The following is a 12,607-nucleotide window of genomic DNA, read 5'->3' as shown; positions in this document are numbered from 1 at the left end:
AAAAGCACACCAGTGCAAGTAGATAAAGAGGTACCACTGTGCCAGAAAGGTAAACAGCGTTTCTGTGTGCTCTGGCACTTGTCACGGTGTTCCGTTGTGCCAGAAGTGGTTTAGTTATGCTGGCCACATGAGCCAGAGAGCGGTTTGTGGACAAACGCCACCCCCCTCGGCCTGAAAATGAGTTGAGCGCTGCAACCCCATAGTCTCCTTTGAATGGACCTAACCGTACAGGGGTCCTTTATCTTTTTTTACATTCTTTGCTTCCAATGTTGGGGCAGTGTCAGTTGTTCTGAAAGCTGCCTTCAGAACTGTCCTTCACTGCCTAGAAAAGGAAAACAGCCCTGTGTGCCTCTCTTAAGAGCCCAGTTGCTCTCTTGTTGCTGTAAAGAAGGGAAGTGGATCCTGAATGAAAAAGGTTGCATTTGTAGATACAGTAGTTATTAATGTAAATGTTGCAGGAAACAACTCTTCAGATCTTATGCTAGGGTGTTGCTTTATTTTATTACCAAAGAACGATGGCAAAAGAACGTTTCCAGATCCTAAAACAATCCATAATATTCCGGGGGGGGGGGCCCTCCCCCACAAGCAATGTGTGATTTATTTTGAATTATTGGCTTAGTTCTTCAGAATCTCCTTCAGTCAGTGCCCAGGAATCAAAGAAGTCTGACAATGAAAAGAAAACGCAGCCCGACAGCAATCTTGGTAAACAGAAGCATACAAAGGTAAGTTGTTTTTGTTTCCTTGTTTTTAAATGCAAATGCTACTGAGAGCTGCTGTCTGGAAGACAGTGCTGTCAGAAATTTCCTTAAGCATGAATATATTTTCCAGAGTTCTTAGGTTCCTGCTCCTTACCTTGCCAAGCCTGACCTGCTGTCACTTTAACTTTTTGTTGGCAGTGATATAGCCTGGCTTTGTATTAATTTCTCTCACTTTAAAGTTATTTGAACTTGGCAAGCAACTAGCTACTTGGCCTGTTATAAGAAGACCCGTGAATGTTACTGAAAAAAAGCAACAAACCTTTTAAACATAGCACTTTTTAAATCATAAAAATAGTTCCATTGAACAACGCCAGTCTTGCTTCCAAATAAATATGCATAGGATCCGCTATAACTAGGAATTTTTCAGAAGCAAGAGTGATTAACCAGCTACTGAGCGAAAATAGTGTTTCTCTATGAGATAGAAAGCAAGTATCTGTGCTGCTTAGTTAGTAGCCATATATATTCTTAACCTGGGAATTTGAAACATTTCAAAGCTCAAATGTCTGGAGAGCATACACAGGCTCATCCATATTGGTTGATTGTGAAGCAATACATAGGGCGATATCTCCTGGATTCTAGCCCCAGTAAGAAGGTCACAATAGCAAATATAATACAGATTCCATTTTTGTTATTTATTTGAGGTGCTGTTGGATATGAGAGAGTTTGCAATTTTGTCTAAATGCAGTAAATAATGTTTCCTGCTAGCCAGTAACAGAAATCCTTCCCTTCGCTTGCAGGAGAAGGGGAGGAAGGCTTAGGTAAGCTTCAGGCTTACCTTTAATACCTGCTTACTCTTAATGCCAAACTATGTTTTCCTCCTACAATTAAAGGTAGTCATTGTTTGAAGGGGAGTTTTGTGTCTTGCTCTTCAAGAGTAATTTTCTACCCACATTTCTAGTTACAATTTCTTGTTGTTCTTAATAATTTTGTATTGGCTTAGCAAAGTCATAAACTGTTTAATGTTGCATTTTTAATGTTATTGTACCCTGCCTTGGGACCTTATGGTCAAGGGTGAGTAGGGAATAACAAGAAAAACAAGAATAACAAGAACCTGCTATTTTTGTATCTTTTTCCTTATCTGCCTTGCGTTCCTTTTTGTTTCTGTTAAGTAACCTTTTCTTATTATTTAAGTTTTTTGGCTATCTTTCAGCGGCTTCCAAGGTGGCTCATGTATAATAAAACAAATTTAAAACAGGCTTAATTCCTGTCCCCAGTGAAAATAGCAGTAAGACAAAAATAAAAGCAACAAGGTACCAGTAAAAGCAGCAATAAGAACAGCAAGGCAGTAGTAAAAACATCTGAAAAAAATGTCTTCATCTGGTGCTGAAAGTCCAACAGAATTCGCTCTAGCTGAGCATGTTTGGAGAAGGTTCACATAGGGCATGGGTAGGCAAACTAAGGCCCGGGGGCCAGATCAGGCTCAATCGCCTTCTAAATCCGGCCTGCGGACGGTCCGGGAATCAGCGTGTTTTCACATGAGTAGAGTGTGTCTTTGGGTTATTTGTGGGGCATAGGAATCGGTACATTATTTGGGTTATTTGTGGGGCATAGGAATCGGTACATTATTTCCTCTTCAAAATATAGTCCACCCCCCCCCCAAAGGTCTGAGGGACAGTGGACCAGCCCCCTGCTGAAAATGCTTGCTGACCCCTGACTCTTGGTTTGGGTGATTCATAAACCCATGTCTACCAGTGCATCTTATCTAGTTGATACCATATTACCTAGCTGTAATTCTTTGGATGGGACTCGTGAATTTGCTTAGTCCCTTGACATCAAGAGGATAGGGTTGCAGGCCCTTCACGTTACTTTGAGAGTGTTTAACCTGTTCATCCTCTTTACCTGCCATTGTGCAAATAAGTAGTAGAGTGATGACGACTGTTCTAGATGAGAAACTGTGGCTCAGCACAGTTAGCTGAACCCGTGACAATGCATACAAAAGAAGTTAAGGGTGGACCTGGGAGGAGAAAGTGAGTCATTTAGCCGATTAGAGAAATGAAACTAAAGAGAAGGCTGTAGACTTGAAGATTGGCAAAGTGCGTATGCAGAGTTAAATTACAGCAGTGCTCCTTTTCAATGGGTGGAAATTTTGGCAAAAGCAAGAAAAAACAGGTATTAAACAATTACGTTGGAGTTTTATTTGGCAGCCTTTTGGATGCTAACTGGGTATTGAGCAAGTAATGACTCGAAAAGTTACTTTCTTTCCGTTCAAATTGAGAGGCTTCTTATTTAAGAACAGTAGACATATAGCTGCTTCCTGTTTGCCAAGAACACCTTAAGAGTAGTGGAACTGCAGCTAGGCACCTTCCTGCCAGCTGCTGGAAAATATAAGCCGTTTATATACAGTAGTGCTTTCAGATGTTTAGAGCACTCCGTGTACATTATTTTGTAATTATTACAACTTTGTTATAGAGGTTGGTATTTATTATTCCTGTTAAGCAGATGGGGATGGTGGGTGGGCTGAGGGAGAATGGATTGCCTGAGATCACATGGGTGAGAGTCAAGCGGGGCATTGCATTTTAGCTCTTTCTCTTGTTTACTATGCTATCACATTCTGCATTTGAAATGCGGTTTCTTTTGCTAGTACCCGGAGTGGGGCATGGAACAGGATGAGCTGGGCCTAATCTCAATTGATGGGCAGACAGCAGATGACACTGTAACTGGGAAGTAGTGCCTGGAGGTCATTGATCCCAATCTCTCTGCCCTGCTTAACCCAGGACTCTTAGCATAGTCGAACCTTGGATCCCGAACCCCTTGCGAGTTGAACGTTTTGGCTCCCAAACGCGCAAACCCGGAAGTGAGTGTTCTGGTTTGCGGACGTTCTTTGGAACCCAAACATCCGACGCGACTTCCACGGCTTCTGATTGGCTGCAGGAGCTTCCTGTGCAGCCAATCGGAATCCGCACCTTGGTTTCTAAACGTTTTGAAAGTTGAACGGATTTCCAGAATATATTCCGTTCGACTCCCAAGGTACCACTGTATAGGAATAATTAATATCCTACATAAAATTTGGTAAATAGCAATAGGTAGATTGAAGCATAGGCTGATATATCGCACCCTTTTGCACTGTGTGATCAGGAAACATAGTCCAGAAATGGGATATACATGAACAGAGTTGAAACTTTGAAGTTCCCATCCTTTTCTATAGGGCTGGGTTAAGAGGCAACAAAACCTTCCCCCTCCCTATCTTGACCACAAGGGTCACCAGGGGTTGTGAGCATGTTTAGCCCTACCCTAGCAGCTTCCTGAATGCATCCGTTTACTTCCTTCATGTAAGTGGGTTGGTGGGGAATTCACTCTTGCTGGGGAAAAGTGAAGCATTACTCTTGCATGCGCTTAGGCAGTGAAGGCTAAAGCTACCTTCCAGTCCTTAGGTTAGGCGGTGTAGCTGCCTCCTAAGTTGCATTATGCAAGTTGGGTGTGTTGGGCTTCAGTCTTCCCCAGGAATCTTTGTAACTGCACATCTGATTTAGCAAGTATTATAACATTGCCAGCCTGCTCTGAGCACAGTTAGACAGTTAAGGAGATTTGGAACTCACGGCCTAAGATGCCATCCTGGTAGAAGCATTTGAGTTCTTCCATTTCCATGGGTGAACACGCACAACTCTTCATATCAAGGAAATCTATTCAGGTGGGTGGTTTTAGCAACATGCCCCTTTCTGGTGCGGTGGGAGGAAACACTCGTTTTTTTTATCTTTTCACAGGTAGCTGCTAATACCTTAACTAAAGAAAACAAAGATCGTCTTTCAGATATTTCATCAGGTAAGTTAAAATAAGTTAGACCATATGTGCTCCATGGTATGGATACTCCAAAACATTAGTGTGTCACACAGAGGCTAATGTTGCTCCATCAGGATGGAGTGGCTCTGCGACTGGATCAGGGCCTCTGCACGCTGCTCCCTGCTGCCCTCCGTATCTGGTGCCTCCACACACAATTCATTCCATTTCTGTTCAGCAATCCTTGCATCTTTTTTCCTCTCTGAGTGAAGCTTGAAAATTATTGCATAGACCAGTGTTTCTCAACCACTGTTCCGTGGCACACTAGTGTGCCGCGAGACGCTGGCTGGTGTGCCGCGACTTGCGGCGACGAGAAGGGCGATTTGCATTGTCACGTGCCTGGCGGCCGCCAATAGTCAGCACTGACCCGCCGGAAAGCAATATTTCTCCTCCTCTTTCCCAAAGCTCAGTGCAAACGAGCCTGGCGGCCGCCAATACACAACGCTTACCCGCCGGAAAGCAATATTTGGCAAGTGTTTCTTACAGTCATAATTATAATATAGGGCGGCACAAAGTTAAATTTTTTAACTTTTTTAATGGTGGTGTGCCTCGTGATTTTTTTCACGGAACAAGTGTGCCGTGGCCCAAAAAAGGTTGAGAAACACTGGCATAGACCAAGGTATAGACATCAGAATTCTTGGAGTCAGCTTTGTACAGTGTTGGCACATAACAATCAGTTTCTAAGCCAGGCATCCCCAAACTTTGGCCCTCCAGATGTTTTGGACTACAATTCCCACCATCCCTGACCACTGGTCCTGCTAGCTAGGGATCATGGGAGTTGTAGGCCAAAACATCTGGAGGGCCAAAGTTTGGGGGTGCCTGTTCTAAGCATTAGCATGTTGCTTTTTTCAGCCCTGTCAGATTTTCAGCTTCTTTGTATACTGTACTTCCCTGAAATTTTTGATGCAAAGTGTGTGGTTCTTTTTTAGGAAAATAACCAGGTTCAAAATGATTTTCCCCCCTTTCCCCTCATGACAGGGCTGAGGGAAAATCCAGGAAAATCCAGGAGCAAAATGAGTGACTTTGAAAAGACAAGGTATAGTTTCTCTTCCATTATAATAGTGGAAATGCTTTCAGATTCAGAACTTCCCTTTGAAATGTTTTTTGGGTTTCACCTTGACACCTTTATTTATTGTAGCTTTCATACCTGGGTGTCCACATTTTTTTATTGGCCATGATAGCTGGGGGGGGGGGGACGTCACCAGGTCCCTGGTCCCTGGTGCACATGTGAGGTTGGGGACAATCCCTGCTTCCCAGGGGCAAGTTTTCCAGGTTGTTGGTTTTTAGAGCATGCAATGTGTGTGCATTTGAGTTATTAATGGCAAAAGTAACTATGTTTTTTGATTACAGAGATGAGCTGAATTCAAAAACTGATTCTCAAAAATGTCTGGACAAACAGAAAGCTCCCTTTAGTGCTGTGCAACAGGTAACAGATATGTAAAAAGCGTGGCATTGAGAATTTAAGAATTTACTGAATGTCAGGAATGCTGTTTACAGATGGTTGGTGAAAGGCATGTAGAACATTATACAGCAGCAGCCCCCGTTGAATATTTAAAACCAGGCAGCTTTTTGTTATGGGAGTCTGTTGGGTTCATAGTGTTGCCTTCACATGTACAAGTAAAACACAGCACCAAGTACTTTTTTAAAATTGTGGGCTGTATCTAACACTGCAACTCCACTGGTGTGCTATACATCCATGCCTGCAGTGGAGCTTTCTTCTCCTGTCCCCTGGGTGTGCTCAAAATCAGCTCTGGAGGGTTCAGGGACACTCCGGAATATATTTTGGGGGCACGTGGAGGGAGGAGAGGAGGTCCTGTTGTGCCAACGGAACCCCACGAGTGCAGCATTGGACATGCGCCCTTGCTAGCCAGTTTCCTAGTCTCAGCTGGGATTTCTTCTTAGCCTGAAGTCCAGGGGAAGACCGCAAAACAATATGCCAGCTGCACAAGTCTTTACCCACTCTTATTTGCATTTTATGTTCGTAGTAGTCTTCAGACCAGACTGCAATCCAAATCCAAATGATAGAGAACTATGTGCTAACTATTGTACAGTTCTTTCTGTAAGGAACAGGGTGGGTTTGTCTTAACCCTGGAGCAGGGGTAAGAAACATTGAATTTGTCGTGAAAGTTCTTCCTTCTTAGTGGACAGTGGCATACTGGCCCTACTCTTATTCCCGGAGGAAAGGGGCAGGTGGGTCCTTATAAACAGAATAATCAGATCATGGGAGTGACCTGTTTCTGTCTCTCTCTCCCCCCCCCCTGGACTTTTATCTATTTTGCCAGCTTGGAATAGTACATATTTTGAAGGGCTTATTTGAATAGTCTCAAAGTCTCCTGGGTTTGTTTGTTTTACAGTTTGCGTGCCATTTCAGCTCCCTAAGATTGCTACAGAATTAAAATTTGAGTAATATCTTTGTAAAATGAAATAAAAATGCAAAATATTAAATTCAAACAACATGTATTACTGGTTGGATAAGCGTAATGTTTTGATAAAGGAAACAGACAACATTTGTCCCTTGTTGATTTCTGCAGGGGAATATAATACTGTCATTAGAAACATTGAAGAGTTCTGTAGAAGATGGGTGTATATCTTTGATGGATCAACGCTTTCACAATGCTGAACAATCCTTTGCACGATTGTTAAATATTCTAGATCCATCCAACCTACAGGTAATAGGAAGAATGCCATGGTCTGCTCAAGATAAGTTTTACCTTCTGTATATGTTTATGGTTCTTTTAAGCATTCATAAGAAAAGGGTAAAGGTTAGTTTTATTAAGAAGTACATCCACTATTATATTGTGCTAAGTAATTGAAATTTCTGGAAAACAGAACAGGGAATATGCAAAATGGTTTTTCAGTGCCTCTGAAATCCATCTTACAGGTTTTGTGCATTTTGTGTAGACAAAGGGAAACTGTCTTTCTAATTTCTGTGTCATAGTAAATTATAAAGGCAAAATAACTTGTTTCTACGATTCAGTTCTCTGTAAGGCTAAGGGTGGCATCCAACATTAGAAATAACCAGCATAAACTAATTGAAATCAGTGGGCAGTTACTTAAGTCCATTGATTTCAGTCTACTCTTCAGTACAACCTGGTTGTATATCACCCTAGATATTTGCAAAAACGTTGGGTTAAAGATTTATGAACAAAGTAATCTTGTCTAGTATAGGGATCAGATGCGGTTGAGCAGGCAGAAACTGAATGTGTATAAAGTACAGGTTCCAATGGATACTATTCTTTCTGTCAAGTTCTGTTAACCTGAGGATGTGATTTTTAATGATAAACATTTTTTCCTTGTCTTCTCTTTATTATTATTATTTTTCAAACTTGATGCAGCCATTGAACCTTGCGGTTGTTGATTATGTTGTCATCCTCTATGGCTATGCTACTGCTCTCCTTGGAATAGGGCAGCCTGAGGTAAGATTCAAGCTATTACGTGTTGGACTCCTCCCCCAATGTCTTATTAGAACAGTGGGTGGCTGCTGACTTAGCTAGCACAGGAATTAATAACTTGCTCCCATCTAAACTGTTTGCAGCAGGGTATTATGATGGAAGGGAAATGCCATTTTTTAAAAATTTGTAACAAATTTCAAATCTTGAAATCATGAAGTTGAACCCATATGCAAATGTATTGTATAAATAATCTTCAATTTGAACAAAGATTTTCAACCATATGTTCAATGAATTGTGTGCAGTCATGGGGATATTGTTTTATTTAAAACAGAGTATGAAACTCAAGAATCCAAGGACCTGTAGGCAAGGAGTTGGGAAACTTCAGGACTGCTATCCTGACATTTAAATTTCAAAATCTAAAAGTAGCTTGCTTCTGCAGTGCATGTCAGTATGGTGGAAATTTATCATGCATACCCTGTTTCTCATATTTTAAGACATACCCATAAAATAAGCCATAGCAGGATTTTTAAGCATTCAAGGAATATAAGCCATACCCCGAAAATAAGACATAGTGATAGGCGCAGCAGCAATGCCGGCCGCGGCAGGAGGAGGAGGAAAAAAATAAGACATCCCTTGAAAATAAGCCATACTGGGTTTTTTTGAGGGAAAAATAAATATAAGACGTGTCTTATAATATGAGAAACACGTAGTTCTGTCCCATAGGTGCCTATATTTTTTGCTGACAGTCATAGAAGGCAAATGTATTAGTTTATTTTACTTCGGAAGCCTTTTGTATCCTTGTGGTATTAGTAGCCTTTGTGGTATACCACACATATTGAAAACAAAAATGGTCTGATTTATCTACGAAGGCATCACATGTCATTCTCAAAATTCTCAACCTCAGTTATTTTAAACTGGCTTTACCTTTACGGTAAGCATCTAACATTCTTTATCAGATTTCATGCTATCCCAAGAAGTCTTGAAATCTCCATCGTGTGCTGTAACTATTTTTGCTTTATATTTCTTTTACCTTTTGCTGTTTTGTTTGTTTCTGAAATTATTATCAAACCGTTTCATTTCTTTCAAAGGAACTAACCAAAGCTAAAGACCATTTCAATAACATAATTGAGAAGTATGAGAAAGTGAGATTTGATTGCTTAGCACATTATGGAATTGGAAAAGTATATTTGAGACAAAATAGGTGAGTATAATATGTTGATTTTGGAAATTGAGCTAATTTGTTCTTTTAAAAACCTGATCCCTTAAATACCTTGTCTGAGGACAGTTCTTGCACCTCTTGAATTTGTCCGTTTCGCATTTACTCTGATCGCACTAGAGAAGAATAGTCAGAGTGGAAGACCAAAGAGGACAAAACTTTTGTATCACATATGTGAACCCTTAGGGAGGAATTCAACAATTTCGTTTACCTATTCAGTTGTCCGCTAATACCGCTCTCCGTGAAGGCAGGCTTATTTGAGATGAAATATATGTTTAGTGAGAGAGCTAAAAATATGCCTGTGGCCTTTGATCAAATTGGAAAGAAATGTGATAGCCAACAGTTTTGCTTGATGGCTTGGTGCTGTTTAAGATGTAGGGGTCACTCATAATCAAACTACCCTCTGTATTGACCCCTGGTCAACGAGTTTGCCTTACAGCATGCAGTTCAAGTAGCATGGGGTGGTGAAGACTCCCCCATGGCTTGCTCTTCTGACAAGGAGGGATTCTAAGCCACTCCTGTTCTACAGGCTGCTTTTGCTTTCCGCTTGCCCTCAGTGGTTGTTTGTTCCCTATCAAATGGGTTTCTGCTCCCTCTGATAACTTGTGAGAAGCTGCCTGGGAGAAGAGGGAAGTCTGCCCTTTTGCTCTAGGGAAAGCAGCCGTTGCCAAAAGTGATCAGGAAGCAAGCAAGATGAGTAAACAATCGTGGCAGCCCTCACCACTGCACTACTGTGTCATTGACTTAAGCTGCCTCTTCATTTTGAAAGGGACTATGGAATCCAGAGTTCACGTTTACCTCCTGTTAGAAAGGCATATGAACCTACCCGGACCCTGAGATCATATTCTGAGGCCCTTCTTTGTGTGCCTCCTCCTCGAGAGGTCCGGAGGGGGGCAACACGAGAACGGGCCTTCTCTGCAGTGGCTCCACGTCTGTGGAATGCTCTCCCCAAGGGAAGTTTGCCTGGCGTCTTCATTATATACCTTTAGGCGCCAGGCAAAAACGTTCCTTTTAACCAATCAGGTTGACCTGATTGACATCCTATACCCTTTTAAAATGTAGCGCTTGGGGGGGGAGTTATTGGGTTATTGTTGTTCTTTTGATTTTATATATTGTGATCTTTTCTGTGAACTGTCCTGAGAGCTCTGGGTATAGGGTGGTATATAAAATAAATAAATAGCCAGAACTAAAAATTAAACCAGCCACAATTACTTCCCATTTTCATACTGTGTTTGGGGTTCTGGGGAGAGAAATGACACTCACCTTTCATGCCAACACTAGGGATGCTTGGATATAGCATGTGATGTTGAGTCTTTTGGTGTACACGATAGGTTTTCAGAAGCTCTGGACCAGTTTTTGAAATCAAAGACCATGGTTAGTCATAAGATTATGCCTGGTGTATTGACGTGGCCTACAACTTCCATAGTTATTGAAGAGACAAGAACAGAAAAATTTCAAGTAAGTAAGATGGTTACCCTGTAAAGCTAAACCAAACAAAACAAAACCTAGTTTGTATATCATTTCTGTGGTGACTGTCCAGAATCAGTTCTGTCTATATTCTGAGGACTACATCAAGGAACAAATTGGTAAAGCAGAGAATCTTCCAATCATCTTCAGTGGAGGTGAGCGTACCTGAATGTGTTGCACTGTCCATCCTTTCCAGTATGAAGATTGCCCTCAGCAATTGGGGATCTAAATACCTGCTAAGGGTCCCTGAATGGCAAGGAAGTCTTTTGAATGACTTGCCAGCTGCACTGAATATGGGATCTTTGTAGAATACCTCAGTTATAATTAGCTTAATTGTCCTAGCATCAGAAGTTGTATTTAGGTCAATTACCATTCACTTATTTGTACCGTCATCACTGAGATTGCCCCTGAGTCCTTCCTCACAGAACAAAATTAAAGAGCAATAAACCCATTTGCTTTGTTTGTAGTTTGGTAGCAGAACGGACTACTTTGGAAACCTTTCTTAGAGGTTTATCAACAGAGCTTGGGTGGCCATCTGCCAGGGATGTTTTAGCTGTGATTCCTCCATTGTAGGGGGTTGGAGTCGATGACCCTTGGGGTCCCTCCCAACTCTCTGATTCTATGAATCTGTGAGCAATACTGTGTATTCCTACCTAACAGGCAGCCTAATACTCTGTGGGGTGGGAGAAAGTAGAAAGTGGGAGAAATTGGAAGTTGAGGAAATGATGAATATTCAGTATTCTGCAAGATGAGACTGCATTTATAAACATGCACACTTGGTAGTACAGAATTTCCAGGGCAGATGCTACAGTATTTAATTTTCTTTGCTGGTTCATAGGTTATATTGCAAGATCGCATTGAAGAATGCAGGTTTCCTCCAGCTCCACATGCAGTTTGTCGCTACCAGCAGTGCCAAGCGCAGAAAATAAAAATCTATTTTAGCGACCCAGATTTCAAGGTAAATATGAAGGTCGTTGAACAGGATTTTCAAATACTTTTTAATTTAGGTGGTCTTTCTCTTAAGAGGCTTATGCAAAATATGTTTTGAATATTCCTAATATAAGTGGTGCCTTACTCATGAACTCACAGTGCTCACTTACCTGTGATCTCCAAACTTCAGGGTTTTATACGTGTTACCTGCTGTGAACAATGTAACGTGGAGTTTCATGTAAGCTGTTGGAAGAAGTTGAAAGCAGCAAGATATACAGATAAAACTGACAAGGTAACATCAAACATTTAGTGCTTTACTTCTGCAGCCTCTGTAGCGAAATCCTACCCACAAGTCCATTTTTTTGCTCACACCCACAGGACTTCCTTCGAGAGCTATGTTTCACTCCAGATTGTAGAGGTCTCATTTTTAATATTGCTGTCTTCAGCTCCTCTGGTTTAATCAAATGTGAGGTAAGAATTGATTTCTGGTTGGTATTTTTGATAATATAAGTACTAGAAATGGAATTAGATGAAAAGAAACCTCTCTTATTACCTGCATTCAACATTTCCAGTTTTGTTGTCATACTATATAAATTCCATTTTCGTTTCTTTGCTTTGACCTAATGTCAAAACAGTATCTATTCTATTTTCTACAATTCTAATAAAGCGCTGTGACGGAAAATAAATCTTTGAAGCTACCGTTTTTCTTTTCTCCTCTTAGTTTGAAGATAAAATAAAAAGCAAGAATCCCCCAAGGCCCATTGTTAAACAGGAATGCACAAGGTAAGTTTCCTAGCTAGTCAAATAATACTAGCAGTTAGTTTTCAGAGCGGCTGGTACAAGATGTTAGTCTCACTGAAGAACACGAGGGGTTTGTATCACCACCTGTTGTCCAAGGCAGGAAATATTCAGAGTAGGGTAAGGAAAACTGGCCAAAATTGTCTCTATCTCGTCCTTTGGTTAAGGGAGACTTTTGTTTGCTGGAAGGACCTTACTGGATACAATCCTGAATATATATTTGGATACTCGAAGGCCTGTCCGCATTTAGTGTTGTGATGACCTTCACATAA

The 12,607-nt window shown here is 41.2% G+C and overlaps 1 protein-coding gene across 2 annotated transcripts in view; it reads left to right on the top strand.

Moving 5' to 3' along the window:
* TTC3 (tetratricopeptide repeat domain 3) overlaps positions 1–12,607 on the top strand; it is a 58,052-nt gene that overhangs the window by 18,368 nt on the left and 27,077 nt on the right. For both annotated transcript variants that reach the window (XM_035116758.2, XM_035116757.2), the window contains exons 14-25: positions 620–722; positions 4,460–4,517; positions 5,511–5,568; positions 5,883–5,958; positions 7,064–7,201; positions 7,868–7,948; positions 9,013–9,125; positions 10,472–10,598; positions 11,446–11,565; positions 11,728–11,829; positions 11,916–12,008; positions 12,259–12,320. In XM_035116758.2, coding sequence (XP_034972649.2) covers positions 620–722; positions 4,460–4,517; positions 5,511–5,568; positions 5,883–5,958; positions 7,064–7,201; positions 7,868–7,948; positions 9,013–9,125; positions 10,472–10,598; positions 11,446–11,565; positions 11,728–11,829; positions 11,916–12,008; positions 12,259–12,320 — 1,131 coding nt within the window. The remainder of the gene's footprint in view (positions 1–619; positions 723–4,459; positions 4,518–5,510; positions 5,569–5,882; positions 5,959–7,063; positions 7,202–7,867; positions 7,949–9,012; positions 9,126–10,471; positions 10,599–11,445; positions 11,566–11,727; positions 11,830–11,915; positions 12,009–12,258; positions 12,321–12,607) is intronic.

The sequence above is a fragment of the Zootoca vivipara genome, chromosome 4, assembly GCF_963506605.1.
Source record: "Zootoca vivipara chromosome 4, rZooViv1.1, whole genome shotgun sequence".
NCBI lineage: Eukaryota > Metazoa > Chordata > Lepidosauria > Squamata > Lacertidae > Zootoca > Zootoca vivipara.
Note: the sequence above shows the minus strand (reverse complement) of the source record. Positions and strands in the feature narration are given on the sequence as shown.